At 40.8% G+C, this 16,510-nt stretch overlaps 1 protein-coding gene across 1 annotated transcript in view; it reads right to left on the bottom strand.

Annotated features, from left to right (window-relative positions):
* Positions 1 to 16,510, bottom strand: part of SCYL1 (SCY1 like pseudokinase 1) — a 59,238-nt gene that overhangs the window by 24,998 nt on the left and 17,730 nt on the right. Inside the window, exons 6-13 of the mRNA XM_089653609.1 lie at positions 15,478 to 15,633; positions 12,351 to 12,509; positions 8,597 to 8,704; positions 7,633 to 7,746; positions 4,115 to 4,270; positions 2,007 to 2,195; positions 1,824 to 1,899; positions 1,497 to 1,700 (exon numbers count right to left, since the gene is read on the bottom strand). Of these exons, the coding sequence (XP_089509735.1) occupies positions 1,497 to 1,700; positions 1,824 to 1,899; positions 2,007 to 2,195; positions 4,115 to 4,270; positions 7,633 to 7,746; positions 8,597 to 8,704; positions 12,351 to 12,509; positions 15,478 to 15,633 (1,162 nt within the window). The remainder of the gene's footprint in view (positions 1 to 1,496; positions 1,701 to 1,823; positions 1,900 to 2,006; positions 2,196 to 4,114; positions 4,271 to 7,632; positions 7,747 to 8,596; positions 8,705 to 12,350; positions 12,510 to 15,477; positions 15,634 to 16,510) is intronic.

Genomic DNA, 16,510 nt, shown 5'->3' with positions numbered 1-16,510 from the left:
ATCTCCAAAAGCCTTGATGTTCATGTGTCCACGGTAAGACAGACTGTCTACAAATGGAGAAAGTTTAGCACTGTTGCTACTCTCCCTAGGTGTGGTCGTCCTGTAAAAATGACTGCAAGAGCACAGCGCAGAATGCTGCATGAGGTAAAGAAGAATCCCAGAGTGTCAGCTAAAGACCTACAGAAATCTCTGGCACATGCTAACATTTTTGTTGACACATCTACAATAAGGAAAACATTAAACAAAAATGGAGTACATAGGAGGACACCACGGAGGAAGCCATTGCTGTCCAAAAAGAATATTGCAGCACGTTTGAAGTTTGCAAAAGAGCACCTGGATGTTCCACAGCACTACTGGCAAAATATACTGTGGACAGATGAAACCAAGATTGAGTTGTTTGGGAAGAACACACAACACTATGTGTGGAGAAAAAAGGCACAGCACACCAACATCAAAACCTCATCCCCACTGTAAAACATGGAGGAGGGAGCAACATGGTTTGGGGCTGCTTTGCTGCCTCAGGGCCTGGACGGATTGTTGTCATTGATGGGAAAATGAATTCCAGAGTTTATCAAGACATTTTGCAGGAAAACGTACGACCATCTGTCTGCCAACTGAAGCTCCGCAGAGGATAAGTGATGCAACAGGACATTGACCCAAAGCATACAAGTAATTCAACAAAACAATGGCTGCAACAGCACAGAATACGCCTTCTGGAGTGGCCCAGTCAGAGTCCTGACCTCAACCCGATTGAAATGCTGTGGCATGACCTTAAGAGAGCGATTCACACCAGACATCCCAAGAATATTGCTACACTGAAACAGTTTTGTGAAGAGGAGTGGTCCAAAATGACTCCAGATCGTTGTGCAGGTCTGATCTGCAACTACAGGAAACATTTGGTTGAGGTTATTGCTGCCAAAGGAGGGTCAACCAGTTATTAAGTCCAAAGGTTCACATACTTTTTCCTCCCTGCACTGTGAATGTTTACATGTTATGTGCAATTAAACCATGGCAACATCTAATGTTTGTGTAGTATTATGTTCAGCAGACTGTGTTCTTCTATTGTTGTGACTTAGATGACGTTCAGAGCACATTTTATGCCCAATTCATGCAAAACTCCACATAATCCCAAGGAGTTCACATACTTTTTCTTGCAACTGTAGACTACGTTCCTTTTACAGGGTTGTTATTATAGGCTTAGAATAGGGGTGGGAGCAGATTGAAGCTCAGTTAGGTTTTGACTTGCCTTCCACTTTAATTCTTTTATCTGTCAATCACTGAGTATTGTTTGAACTTGATGACTGAACCCCAGCAGCTCTGTCACAAAGTGAATAATTTAATCAGGACAAATTGCCTGTTTACGCAGTAGATGACAAATACCTTGTTATGATAAAGGAGTGTCATCTTCCCTAAATATGCTTTAACAGAGAAAGAGCCACTCGGTGTATAAAGGCTGGAAAATCTCTGTGAGCCTTGGAATTGCATGGGACACTCACCCGGCTTACTGGCTTCTGCTGGTGCTGTAGCTGGGGATACGGATGGCCCTGATGCTGCTGCCTGTGCAGGAGCCACATCCTGTTGTCCTCCTGCTGCACTGGTCCGGATAAATTTGGAGGTCAAGGAGGAGACACCCGTGACAGCCCAGCCAGCCCAGCCGCCTACAACACCTGGGCTAGTTGATGCTGCATGTACATCTTTTTCTGTAAAAACAGACAAATTTATAAAATGCAAGTTTCACTTTAAAGAAAGACATCTAAAATTGCTAAAGAGAAAGCAAATTATATTTTCCATTACCCCATATGCAAAACCCATCTTTCACTTACCAAGCTCTGCTAACTGGGCTGGATCCTCTGACACAGACTCCAGTTTATCCAAAAAGCTGCGTATTGCTTTAAAGGCCTAGGGGATGGATAAAGTAATGTCATATGGAAATAGAAAGATATCCATCTTCATCTGTGCTTTGTTACAGTAAATATAAAACACACAATGTCTTGTATTTCTCTCACCTGATCTCGAACACTCTTTTCTGGATCCATTGTGACACCACAAAGCACAGGTAGGATCTTACCAGCACAGTCATTCATCGAGTAAAAGTTGTGTGTAGCAGCAAAACCAAGAACACCAGCAGCACGCGATGGGGAAAATGGATCTTTTGTAGCTCTACTGAATGCTGATATGAGGACCCTCTGCCGTGTCTGAGGGAAAATTGTGACTTTAGTGTACCATTTGTTTAACTGTATAAAGAGTCTCCAACACATTGCAGGTTGTTCTTTTTATTCTATCTTCTTTCTAATAGCCAGCAGATGTACACTGGTCTGATTCCAGTGCTTTTGTCATTAACCCCTTCATGCCTAAGGGTAAAACAAATCTAAATGCCTAAGCACAATTTTGCAACGTTGACATGTGTTAGTAAAACCGTACATATCATTACAACTGCTTTGTACATCCAGGTGAATTATACCACTTTTTCTTTCAGGACAAATTGGGCTTTCATTTGGTGGTAAATGGTAATGGACAGCTCCTGATTTTTTTGTATTATCAAAGGAAAACTGTCCCAAAATAGTAAAAAAAAAAAAAAATTTTTTTATTTAGCTGTGTGTTTCTTGTTACTACCATAACCTACCACCAAAGAACAACCTAAAATAAATTCTCCAGCTCTTGACGATCGCAGCGATACCATATATGTGTATGTTATTTGTTGTTTGTACCTGTAGTACAGCCCAGAAACAATAGTGCGCATTTTGTTTTTGTCTTTTTTATTTTTTAACCTAAAACACACTGACACCAATTTATTTTTTTAAATCATGACCTTTGACCCTGACATTGACCCAAACAATAACCCTGGAACGGACGTAGATCAAACCTTGATCTAAGTATTTTTTATTTTATTTTTTAATATTTATCTACTTTTTTTTTTTTTATTAACAAACATTTTTTTTCTCGCTATGCCAGGAGTTAGAGATACAATGTATCTCTCTTCTCCATTCATAGAGATAGAAAAAAACAAGGGGGACGGGTTGCACAGTGACTGATCACTGTGATAGCCAATCAAAGGCTATCACAGCGATCATGTGGCCCGGAATCAGGAGTCCTGGGTCCCGATCGTTAGAACGGGACCCGGGGCTCTCAGTGACACTGCAGTCTTTGTGCTGGGAGCGAGCAGTGCGGCACGCTCCCAGCACAAAAGACAAGTACGCAAATATGCGGCCCCATGGAAAAAAGCCCAGTTCCGTGAGGCTGCATATTTGTGTCACGTCGGCGTCAAGGGGTTAAAGTCTTGTAATTTTAAGCCCGGCAGTACTAGGGTCATTGGTTCGAATCCCAACCACGGTACCACTTGCCTGGAGTTTGCATGTTCTCCCTGTACCTGTGTGGGTTTCCTCCGGGTATTCAGGTTTCCTCCCACACTCCAAAGACATGCTGGTAGGTTAATTGATCTAAATTGTCCCTAGTATGTGTATGTATGAATGTGAATTAGGGACCTTAGATTGTACGCCCCTTGAGGGTTAGGGACTGATGTGAATGTACAATATACATGTAAAGCGCTGCGCAAATTGATGGCGCTATATAAGTACCTGTAATAAATAAGTAATTAGCCCTTTCAGCCATATTAAGCTTTTTCCAGAAAGGAGGCCTTTCAGACCAATAAAAGGTAACAGCTGGATTCTTGTGGTAGCGGTCCTGTGGTTCTAAAGGCAGAAGGATTTCTACTCGGTGCATTACCTGCATTAGGGTAAAAAAAAAACCTTGCACTAGTTGTTCCCCTCCAGCCCCCTCCCCCCCACAAATACTTACCCGAGTCCTGGATAGATTCAGTGCTGTGCCTCAAATTCTTTGAGGAGGAAGCCTGTACAAATCGCTCAAAGCAAATGCTTTAATCTTTTGCCATTTACACAAAAGATTCACACAACTTTCACTTCGGGTCCACACATTTTTCCAATATCAAATGTGGTAAACTCAGGTGAAAGTTGTGTGAATGTATAAATAGACCCCATTATGTTGGCAGTAAAAATTTGATCTACAAATCCATGAAGCAAACCCTTAAATGGTATTATATGAAATAAAGGAAATAAAAATACATACAGTATAATAGCATAGTAAAATGTTTACTTACAGCGGGATTGAGGTAGGAAGCGATCTTGCCTAAACACACAGTTGTGTTGCACCGGATTGGCCCTTGATCATCCCGTGCTTGAAGTCGGGCAAAATGCTTCATCAACTCCACATTTAAATTGTTTTCATTTAATTTGGGAGCCAGCAGCAACATGGACTAAACAAAGGGATAAAAAAAAGGATCAGCTTCAATGGATAGTGAGTGTTACAACACCACAAGATATATGCAACTGCTAAAAACAAGAGCTGACAATGCAGTCATTCCAGATATTCTGCAACTAAATATTTTCCCTTTATAAAAAACATCATACAATCAACACTAATTGCACACACCTAGCAATCCATTTCATTGTTTTTTCAGTTTAGTGTGGCAAAACACATGAAAGATGAGGAGTTGCTATAGGTTAGTTGAAACGTGTACTTTGCCTAATTTAAGAAAGATGGAAATGTTGATTCTACAGAATTTCGTTAACCACTTCCAGTCCGGACACTTTTACCCCCTTCCTGTCCAGGCCAATTTTCAGCTTTCAGCGCTATCACACTTTGAATGACAATTGCGCGGTCATGCAACACTGTACCCATATGAATTTTTTAGCATTTTTTTTTAGACAGATAAAGCTTTATTTTGGTGGTATTTATTCACCACTGGAATTTTATTTTTTTTTGCTATGTAAATGAAAATGTCCAAACATTTTTTAAAAAAAGTGTTTTTCTTATAAAATTTTGCAAAAAAATAGTATTTCATCATAAATCTTGGCCAAAATTTATTCTGTTATCTTTTTAGTAAAAAAAAAAATAACCCAAATTAGTTTAACACCAAAAATTATAATTTTTAAACTTTTTTTACTTTTTATATTATGTTTTTTTTTGTCACCATGGTGACACTGTACTACTTGTGGGGGGTGATGAAGATTTTTTTTTTTTTACACGGATTGCTTTTACACCCATAAAGGCTGTAAAAGCAACCATTTCTCCTTCTCTCTGGCTGCATTCTTGCAGCCATTGAGAACTACTGTGTGAGCTGTGATTGGTCACAGCTTGTCACATGGTACAAGGCTGTTGTGAATAGCCTTGTACCATGTGACCTCTGTGATCATTCACAGATTTCACACGTAGTAAGCAATTATGTCACAAGTGATATATTGCTTACTACTCTGCATGTGATCACTGATTGGCCAATCAGTGATCACATGATCGGGACATCGCACAGATGTCCCATCCGACGATCGGTATTCCACTGTGTCCGGAGCACACAGCGGGCACCGGATCGCGGTGCTGCGTGCTCCCAGGGAGCGCGCACAAGCCGGGTGCGGGGAGGCCATTTATAAAACGGCCTACCGACCCTGCACTGCCACCGTCCGGCCGTTTATATACATGGGCCGGACGGGAAGTGGTTAAGCAGCAAAAATAATTTGTGGTTTTGTCAAGATTGACCATTAATTAATTTACAGCCTAAAAGTGAATTTGTGCTCACGTACACTCCCCTAAACTGCAGAAAGCCATGCACAAAAGGTACCTGCACACATGGTCACATACACGTGAAGCTTCCAGTTAGCTTTCCTCCCATGGCGATTGCTCAATTCTAGTGATGGATAGCCTCACTGACCAACAATTGAAATTAGAATTGGAACTGGAAATGGGAACCAAAGTTGTTTTCACATATTAGAACTACCTGAGCTTTGTGGCTCCCAGAGAACTCTTCAAGGTATCTGGCTATTTGTGCCAGCACTGCTAGCTTTCTATCAGTTTAGAGAAGGTAAAAACATACAGTATATTTCACCAGACATTGTGTTTCACGTGAAGAGTGATTAGAGGACCTAGAGTGTAGAAGTTACACCAATCAACCATAACATTATGACCACTGATTATAAAGTGAATAACATTGATTATCTTTTTATAGTGGCATCTGAAAGTGGGTATAATATTTTAGGCAGCATGTGAACATGTTGTCTCTGAAGTTGATGTGTTGAAAGCACACAAAAGAATAGGCAAGTATAGGGATTTGAGTGATTTTTTTCAAGAGCCGTACTGTAATGGCAAGACGACTGGAGCAAATCCCAAACTGCAGCTTTTGTGAGACGTTCCTGATCTGCAGTGCTTAGGACCAACCAAAAGTGGTCCAAGAAAGGAAAATAGGTCAACTGGTGACAGGGTGAGAAGCCAAGCCTCACAAATGCACGTGGGGAGCTAAGGCTGGCCTGTGTAGTTCAATCCAATGAAAGAGCTATTGTAGCTCAAAATTGCTGAAACCGTTAATGCTGGTTTTGATACAACAGCGCCAGAACACAGTGTATCGCAGCTTGTTGTGTAGTCAGGGTGCCAATGCTGACCCATGTTCACAGCTTACAATAGGAACATGAGCATTAGGAACTGGACCACGGAGCAATGGAAGAAGGTGGCCTGGTCCGATAAATTTAGGAATGGCTGGAGAAACACAACTAGTTTGAGGTGTTGACTTGGCCTACAAAATTTCCTAATCGCGATCCAATCGAGCATCTGTGGGATGTGCTGGAAAAACAAGTCCAATCCATTGAGGCCCCACCTCGCAACTTAATCCTGTCGCTGCCAAAGCCATTTTTGCGTTTTTTTGCACACATTTAAACAACTATTTTAGGTCTGAAGATTATATAAAACCCCTAAAACATTATATATTTTCTGAAAGCAGAGAACCCAGAGAATAAAATAGTGGTAGTTACAATTTTTTATGTTAGACATTATTAGCGAATAGGTCTAGGGAATGTAAACTTTCAATAAAAAATACACTAAAGTTAATTTTAGGGCAAACAATACAATACCCAATTTTTTTAGCAAATATAAAAGATGAGGTTGCACCAAGTAAATACCCAGCCGCCGGATCACTTCCATCTGACAGCAGGCAGTCGGCTTGTCGGATATACACATAGCAGCCACTGGGAGTGCGTATAAAACCCCCTGCTGTCAGGTCCATATGACATACGTATCTGGCAGTAAAAGGGTTAAAGGATTTGCTACTGACATTTTGTTGCTAGATACTACAGCATAACTTCAGTGGTCTAGTGGCTTATGGTGGGTGTTCATAATTTTATGGCTGATCGGTCTATTGCTGCTTCTTTAAGATATCTAAAATGGTAAATTTCTGAAACCTCCTCCCTATGATCATGACTACCTTTATGTCTGATATGATTATGATTGCCATGAATATGATTCAGCCCAATGACAATGCAAAGCGTCCTGACATCAACATGAAAGTGTGATTCCCATCATCTTCTGTCCAAAACTACAGCAATAATTTTGGGCGGGAGCTCTCCTTTCAGCTCTTTACAGTATTGATTGATAGGGATGACATCAGAGAAAATCTAACTATTCTTATTGACTGAATGGCAAATAGACCAATCCACCACTGTGCGTCAATGAGAAAAGCAATAATGTTCAATGAGACATGTTCCTTAACTTTACTGAAAGCCTAAAGTAACTGTTTTAAGTAGTGACTGCTTATAGAGCATGCAATACAAAGAGCAAATGACACCATATTGGCAGTACCTTCACTGTCTGTTCCCGGATTGCAGGATTAGTATCCATAAAGCCATGGACCACATGTGGGAAGATCTGTGCGTTGACTGTTGGTTCATTTAAGTACTGGATGAAATTCTCCATCTGCCTCGAGCAAAATAAAGAAGGAAAAAATGATCAAATGTAATTAGCAACAGAAACAGAACATTATACTATGCCAAGTTGCTTCATTAACGCCAGTTGCCAAGAAAGATAAAAAATATATAAAATATATATTTAGCTTTAGAAAACAGCGTACTTCTCTCCACAGACACAGAGCTAGCATTGCTATAAAGTTATACATGGATTACCTGACTAGCTGGCCATACATGTATAGATTTTCGTTTGAGAATTTTCATTTCAAGAATATTTGTTTGATTTTCTAATCGTTAGTGGGGTCAAAACAATGTTCGTTTTAAACAGTAGTGGTGGGAAAACAGTAGGGGCAGGAAGGAAAAAAACTTCTCAAATGAATTTTCGGACAGTGTATATGGTTATTCATAAATTACATTGATTTTAACCCCTTGGCACCGGCGCCTCCCAGCCCTTTAAGGGTTTCAGAAGCCGGGAGGCGGGGCAGGGTTTTAGGGTCATGCGACAGTTGTGATTCGCCGTCACAGCAGTCACATGATTGGGAAAGGTCCCGATCGAAAGAGGAGATCAGGACCTTTCCATGAGTACTGGACATGTGTGCTGGGAGCGCGCAGGGCGCGCACTCTCAGCACGTTTTTTTTTTATTGCACACAAATGTGGGGCCGCTCGGCATCTAGGCCCAGACGCCAGGAGGCCGCACATTTGTGTGCGGCAGGAGTGAAGAGGTTAAAATTAAATGTTAAAAGAAAAAGAGCATTTTCGAACTACATTCATTGACGGACCAAAGAATTTTCATACAATTTTTCTTACGAATATTCTCAGAAAATCTACACATGTATGGCCAGCAAGAACTGGTATTTACCTGCTGCAAGAGTCGTATCCTCATGGCTCTATCTGTAGAGGAGAACATTTTAACAATGATAGGAATGATCTTTTGTTGATATTCATCTGCATTCAAAAACTTTCCAATCTGTAATAGAAGGGGAAAATAAGATACATAGTATCTCACATTCACACATTTAGACTTCTAGGCTTCAGGAACTCTAGTGAAAGTACAGACACTTTCCTTGTACTAAGAAGGGACTTCTCAAAGTTAGGGTTAGCATGAAATAGATTGTCATTTGGTATAAATGACAGCTGTAACCCAAATTTCATTAAAGTAGTAAGTGAGCTTCAGTGCACTCCACCTTTCATAAGCAGACACTGTGGTGAACAAACTCATGGTGCTGTCATCATTGAATTATTATTAAATCAAGGGCATTTGTCACAAAACTATGGTATATTTTGAGCCATAAAGAAACAATTCCTTACCTCTGGTTCACATATATGTGGTTTCCTTGCGACTGCGTTGCTCGTGCACTGCTGCCCATTCGTTTCTGCACTCCAAGTATATAGCATCTGCAGGGCACGAAGTCCCCCGGGCCAAGGGAGCATCTCCAACAATTAGGGGAATAAGCGGGATCCATTTTGTGTACTCTATGGTGGGGGGGGGGGGGTAAAATGCGCTCTATGTACTATTTTAAATTGAATGAGCCTGTCTCTGAGGGAGACAAGTTATTTAAAGGGGAAATCCCAAATATCCAACCAATCTTTCCCATCCAAATCGGGTATGTCAACTAACCATCTGTTCCAGAGGGAAGTCGGGTCAGGAAGGGTAGACATACATAAATGCTTGTATAGAACAGACATAGGTTTATCTGAACAATCCAATCTCAAAAAGAGTTCAAGGTCAGATACAGTTAAGATGACAGGGGCACTAGAAAATTGGCCACCAAAGGCATGAAATAGTTGCCAGTATCGGAACAGATGTATCTCAGGAATATTATATTTCATCTGGAGATTCAAGAATGAGAACAGCTTGCCCTGGTCAATCACATGAGAAAGCAACCTAATTCTGTATTTGGCCCAACCCTGTGGGAGGGAGAATATAAAGATATGGCAGGGTAGGATTCAGCCATAATGGGGTATTTGGGGAGATTTGGTGTGGGGTTTGGGGCTCGAAACTTAGACTTACTTTCCAAGCCTCGATTGTGGCGACTATGGACGGTGTGAGGGGGTATGGGGCATTGGTCCCCCTGAAAAGGAGTGACTAAAGGGATTCTAGGGAGGACAATATTGCGGCTTCCAAAACGGTGGCAGTATTTGATGTGTCAGGGTAGAGCTACCAATGGGTAGTAACCAGTTGAGAAGCCAAAAAACACTTGAAGCAATCAGGTAATGCCAGCCCCCCTTGAGTGGAGGGTCTCAGCAGGGTGGAGAGTTTATAGCAAGGCGGACGCGGTCCCCAGAGGAAGGAGGAAAAGGATTGGTTTAGTTTAACAAAGAAGCATTTAGGTATCCACTGGGGGGAATTCCTAAACAGATAGGTAAAGTTTGCCTAAATTTTCATCTTAATAAGGTTTATTCTACCCAATAATGATAGTGGCAAGTTCTCCTACCCCTGGAGTTTAGCCTTTACATCAAAGAGAATGGGTAGTAGATTCAACCTGACAAAATCTGTAGCAGAACGAGAAATCTTGATACCAAAGTAGCGAAAAACTGTCCACCCACTGCACGACAGCTCAGGAGAGGCAAAGGCCTGGTGTCCCTTGATCTATGGGAAACAGTTTTGATTTGGACCAGTTGACTCAGAGACCTGTGATCTTTGGCAAAGAGTTGAGTACTCTGAGGGCCCCTTGTAGGGATGGGCCAGGTTCATTCAGAAAGAGGAGCAGATCATCCGCATATAGGGCAACCCTCTCCTCCAGCCAGCCAACATGGAGGCCCTGTAACTCAAGGGACCTATGGAGAACCTCGGGAATAAGCGTGGTTCCAGTTTTGTGGAGTGCTGCTGAACCGAATTTTAGTGACCCTTAGAAAATCCAAATCCAGCACCCTGTTTGTTCTTGTGTTCAAAAGAGCCGTACAAGCAGAGGTGCTATACTAATAGTATAACCAACCTGCAACATGATCAGCCCCTACCTACGTTTTGCCGAACAAGAAAACTCGTTATACACCCTGTTCCAAATTATTATGCAAATTAAATTTTTCTTATTTACCTAAATAATTGATGTAAATAACAGTCAGCATTATTCTCATGTTATCAACTATTAAGAGTACAATTCAAATTTTATTGAACAAACCTCCTAATGATAATAGGATTTTTTTAATACATAAAAAACTTATAATGCACTGTTCCAAATTGTTACGCACAGTAAGTTTCAAAACACTTTATAGGTTGTAAAGAACTGAAAATTGTCATTTGTTGTGTTTGCAGCATATTTACTGAAATCAAAAGCTATTTCAATCAAACTTTTAACAACATTTTAACTTTTTAAACATTTTAACAGGTCACAGTACATTTTAACATAGGACCCGTTATTTGATAGCAGCTTCACAAGTCTTGCATCCATTGAACTTCTGACTCTGAGTTTTTGTGACTTCTAACTTCTGAGTTTTTGGACAGTTTCTGCTTGAATTTGTTTGCAAGATGTCAGAATAGTCTCCCAGAGCTGCTGTTTGGATGTAAACTGCCTCCCACCCTCATAGATCTTTTGCTTGAGGATGCTCCAAAGGTTCTCAAAAGGATTGAGGTCAGGGGAGGATGGAGGCCACACCATGACTTTCTCTCCTTTTATCCCCATAGCAGCCATTGATGCAGAGGAATTATTTGCAGCATGAGATAGTGCATTGTCATGCATGAAGATGACTTTATTACGGAAAGCATAGTTCTTCCTTCTGTACCAGGGAAGAAAGTGGTCAGTCATAAACTCCACATACTTTGCAGAGGTCATCTTTACACCTTCGGGGACCCTAAAGGGGCCGACCAGCTCTGTTCCCATGATTCTGGCCCAAAACATGACTCCACCACTGCCTTGCTGATGTCGCAGCCTTGTTGGAACAGGGTGGCTGACCACCAACCATCCACTACTCCATCCATCTGGACCATCCAGGGTTGCACGGCACTCATCAGTGAACAGGACTGTTTGAAAATTAGTCTTCCTGTATTTTTCTGCCCAATGCAGCTGTTTCTGCTTGTGAGCATTGGTTATTGGTGGCCGAATAGAAGGTTTATGCACAGTTGCAAGACTCTGGAGGACTCTACACCTTGATGTCCGTGGGACTCTAGAGGCACCAGCAGCTTCAAATATCTGTTTGCTGCTATGTAATGGTATTTTAGCAGCTGCTCTCTTGATCCAATGCATGGATCTGGCAGAAATCTTCCTCAATGTGCCTTTATCTGCACAAACCCGTCTGTGCTCTGAATCAGCCACAAATCTCTTAATAGTGCGATGATCACGCTTAAGTTTTCGTGAAATATCTAATGTTTTCATACCTTGTGTCCAAGGCATTGAACTATTTCTGACACTCAATGCCATCCATGAGTTTAACTGAAAAACAAAATATTTAATCTTTGTGACACTTAAATAGAATTTGCATAATAATTTGGAACCGGGTGTATGCTTCCTATATACTTTTATTTCCTTTGTAATCGTGCAGAACAGTGCTTTATAGGATTAATAGGATGTGCACTATCCACCACTTCCAGTTTCCGACTGGTTCATTTCAACAGTCAAAACTACTTCAGGGAAAAGTACAGTACAGTGCACATCGTGTCAATCAGGCAAAAGGCTTACCTTAAATAAGGGTGTTAGGATAACAGCGCCAGCGCTGCCAAATTCAAAGGCTGTAAGAAGTTGTGGAAGAATTTTATGGCGACAGAAATCTTCAGGAAAAGAGTCTAGATTTTCACTCAGCTGTTCAAAAAATGTCTGTCGTTCAGCGGGGTCTTTAATCTGTGGAAAATAATGTGTGAAATAAAGAAATTACTGATAATCAAATTTACAAACAGTAAAAATGTACATCAATAACACACAGGCCAAATAACTGATGCTGCAAAATAATAATTGAAGAATAAATTAAAGCAGACCTTGATTGATTGATGTATTCTATGCAGTTGAAACATTGTTTAAATTATGCTACCTTTGTATTACAGAAATAAATAGTTCTCCTGTGCCCTTTAGCCCTAGTTCACACTAATGCGGTGAGAAATTTGCACCGGTTTCTGTGTGATTTCTGCTCTGGATCATAAGTGCACCTTGTTCATGCAAAACGTTGCAGGTGTGTATTTTAAGTTAAAACCACCTCAAAATTGGTTTGCAAAACACAGTGCAATGTGCAAAATCGGATTGCATAGGTGTGAACACCCATGCGATCCAATTCTGGTGCAGACAAAAAAGGGTCCTGCACGATTCTGGTGCGGATGTGGTGCGATTTGAGCCATACAAAAATGTATGGCTCAAATTGCACCGCACAGAAATAGCTTGTGATTTGCGCAGGAATGCGGTGCAATTCCTGTGCAATTCATATGCGATGTGCCACACCACATCAGTGTGAACCAGGGATTAAACTCTATGACTAAAGCTTCCCATACATAATTAATTTTTTTTTGTTCAACCAGCAGGCACTTGATTCCCCCATCTACACATTTGAGGCTGATGGGAGAATCCTCCCCTCTGAGCCTTCATATTCTGATAGCGGGAAGACTTCCTGGCCGTCAGAAAACACTGATCAGTACTGCTACCTATAGCAGCCCAGCCAGTGACAGCTACTTCTGTAGCAAATAGCACACACAATATACACCTCAGGTGCAAGAGGGGAAAAAAGTCCTGCTATCCACTCACAACAGAGTGTCTCCAGAGACGTGGACAGGAAATCTGTGGCAACTCTGGTTCAGCAAGGGATGCACAGATTTACTGGCTTAATCTGAAAGCAGAGTCCTTTAATGTCTGGAACACAGATTGGTTGTCACTGCCAACCACAGGGCTGTCACAGAAAAACCATCAGTATATTATTATTATTATGCAGGATTTATATAGCGCCAACAGTTTGCTCAGCACTTTACAATATAAAGGGAGACAATACAGCAACAATACAGTTCAATACAAGAGGGATAGGAAGGCCCTGCTCCTTGGAGCTTGCAATCTAGGATACTTAATAAACTCAGAAAATGTGTGCTTCTTGGCTAGCTGGAAAGACTTTCAGGATTTCTAATATTCAGCCTTAATCTATCAGTAGCTGTTGATAGTAGAAAACAAACATTCTTCCTGTGGAAACAACATGCTCACCCATCTAGGTCTATGGCAAGTTATACACTTTCATAGGCTCCGAGGTCCTAGGATTCCTGCTAGGGTGTCCCTGACGTCCTTCTCCCTCTCCTTCCCTACATCTTTTCCTTGACCCCCCCCCCCCCCCTTGTCGTGGAGGCCTCTGCTTATATATTTTTTTGTTTTTTCATTTGGTGGATCAGACCCCTGCATTAAACCTACCAGTGCCTTTTGGCACCCAACTAGTGCTCAGTCCACATTCCTAGATACAATGCTAGCCAACGATGGTTACTATTTGAGAATTTATCAATGCACTGTATTTACTCACATGCCAATATAGGTTTGTGTTTTGTAAAAATTGTAATAAAAACTTACTGAAAATGAAATCAATCTTCAAATTCTGCATTCCTAGGTACAATGCTAACCAACAATGGTTGCCATTTGAGAATTTATTGATGCATTGTATTTACCCATGCACCAACACTGGTTATGCTTTGTGTTTTGTAAAACTTTTAATAAAAACTTACTGAAAGTGAAAACAATCTTCCTAATAAAGTTAAAAATATAGCATAAGGGAAAGAAACGTCTATTCTCTTAAGGACACTATGTGACACTGAACAAGTGTGAGGCTGGAAGGGTGTTAGCTTCAAGTAGGATGGCCTTTAGTTTTCTATATGCTAGGAGTCTCTTTCTCCAGTAGGCAGCTATATAACCGTAGGTTGCTTATTACCAAGCTGTGTTCCTCAATGGACAATAAAGAAAAACTGTGCAACACCTAAGGGAAAATAAATAGCCATTTTAGGCAGCAGACACCAGTGGCGTAGACACATTTTACCAACCAATCAATATTCTGCTGTACTTACCAGATGATTATAATCCAGTGTGTGCCATTTGTTCCACTTAGAATGAGAAAGCAGTACCTTCTGAGTGTGGACAGTTTAAGCAGATCTCTCTCATCATCAATAAACAGCCAGCACTAATGAAATGTGTATTTGAAAAAAAATTAAACTTCCTTATAGTTACTTTCCTCTTTTGTCTTGTACTTGCCCAATCCCACTAGTTTATCTGACACTTGCCGTGAAACCCACACTACCATGTAAAAAAAAAAAAAAAATTACACACACACACACACACGTTACCTGTAGCCAGATTCTTCTTCCTTGGTCTCTGTGCTGGTCTACAGATAACGCCTGTGCCTGATTTCGCACATTAGCAAAAGCTGCTAGATGCTGCTTGTCAGGGGATCCTTCTAAAGGGGGGGGGGGGGGTAGTTGGAAGGTACTGGCTATGTTACCAGTGCCACAGGAAAGCAGGAATTATGTTAAGGGAAAGTTTACATTTACTCATATAAATGTTCATTTATCAGATGACTGTGATGTGTTTTCAGTTCAGAGCTGTACATATCTTTTATCTTTTTATGTTTGGGGAAAGGGGTGGATAGGCTCCTTTTAAATTATACATGTAAAGCAACCTAGATTTTAGTTTTTTTGCAAACTTTTTATTGGATTTTGCATTTTGATTTTCAGTTACAAAAACCAAAAAATCCTACAGTCTTATAGGCTTTCTGCAAATTTAAACTACATTACAAACAGGAACTGAAAATAATTGCAAGGGAAAGACTTCTCAAAAGTAAAAGCATTGTAAAACAGTAACTGACCTGTATTTCTTCCAGGAACAGATTGGTTTCCACAAAGCTGTTGCAGAAGAACCCACCAGGGGCTCGACAGTTCTGGAGGAATCGTGCTGGGTTAGGGCGAATTTTAGGGTTGGCACCGACAAGTTCACAGTAGTGAGGCACCAGTGATTTAGGGATCTGCAGATACAAAATAACTATGATATACAGCTCTGTGTATAAAAAAGGAACATGTACAGAAATTTAAAAAAAATGTTTAATGACCTTACTGTAAATACATAAAAATAAATCAATGCTGTGACTACATCCCCAACCTTAAAGTGGAACTTTGCTGCTGTACCCATCCCTGTCCCTCTTCAGCACTCCCATCATGCAAGGTCTGGTGTATGCACAGATGCGACACCGGTTTCTACTAGGTTTTTGAGACCTGGTAGAGACTATGGGTGCACGCATATGAATGCCGCCATTTCTAATGTATGGGCACCCTCGCCGCCCGCAGTGTTTGTGCACCTGCACAGAAAACTGACGCTTACACAGATGCACAGCTGTGAAGTAACCATCCCAGGAGGCAGTGCCTCCTTTTGTGCCTTAAAGCACAAAAAAAAATAAAAAAACACCCAAGTTTACAAAACTAAAATAATTTTTTTTCTTTTTTTACATCTTTTGCACTTGGGAGGTAGACGACCAAAAAATAAATAAATAAATAAATTGCTACATGCAGCTAAGTTCCCGCATTAAGTCAAATGATTTAAAATAAATGAAAGTCTTAAAATTGGGACATTCATGTGTTTCTTGGGCTGCAAAGAGCAATAGTGCAAAAGACAGAAACCAAATGCAGCCAATCATATTTTAGTATACTGAAATCCGCTTAGTAAAAGTTCTAAGTGGTGGCTATGAGTTAATGTGCTTTCTACACTGCTCTTGCCTCAGTAAAAAGCAGTGTTGAGGCCTTCTTATCTTGCTGTCCGGCTTAAATGTATCCCTTACATGGAAAGAAGTCTCCACTTTTACCATACGTGTGCACATCACTTGCCATACCAGGGAGTAGGCCAAGAAT

The sequence above is a fragment of the Staurois parvus genome, unplaced genomic scaffold (assembly GCF_062004578.1).
Source record: "Staurois parvus isolate SC_StPar_1 unplaced genomic scaffold, SC_StPar_1.0 ptg000715l, whole genome shotgun sequence".
In the NCBI taxonomy this organism is placed as follows: domain Eukaryota; kingdom Metazoa; phylum Chordata; class Amphibia; order Anura; family Ranidae; genus Staurois; species Staurois parvus.
The sequence above is the reverse complement of the archived record's forward strand: the minus strand, read 5'-3'. Positions and strand labels throughout refer to the sequence as shown.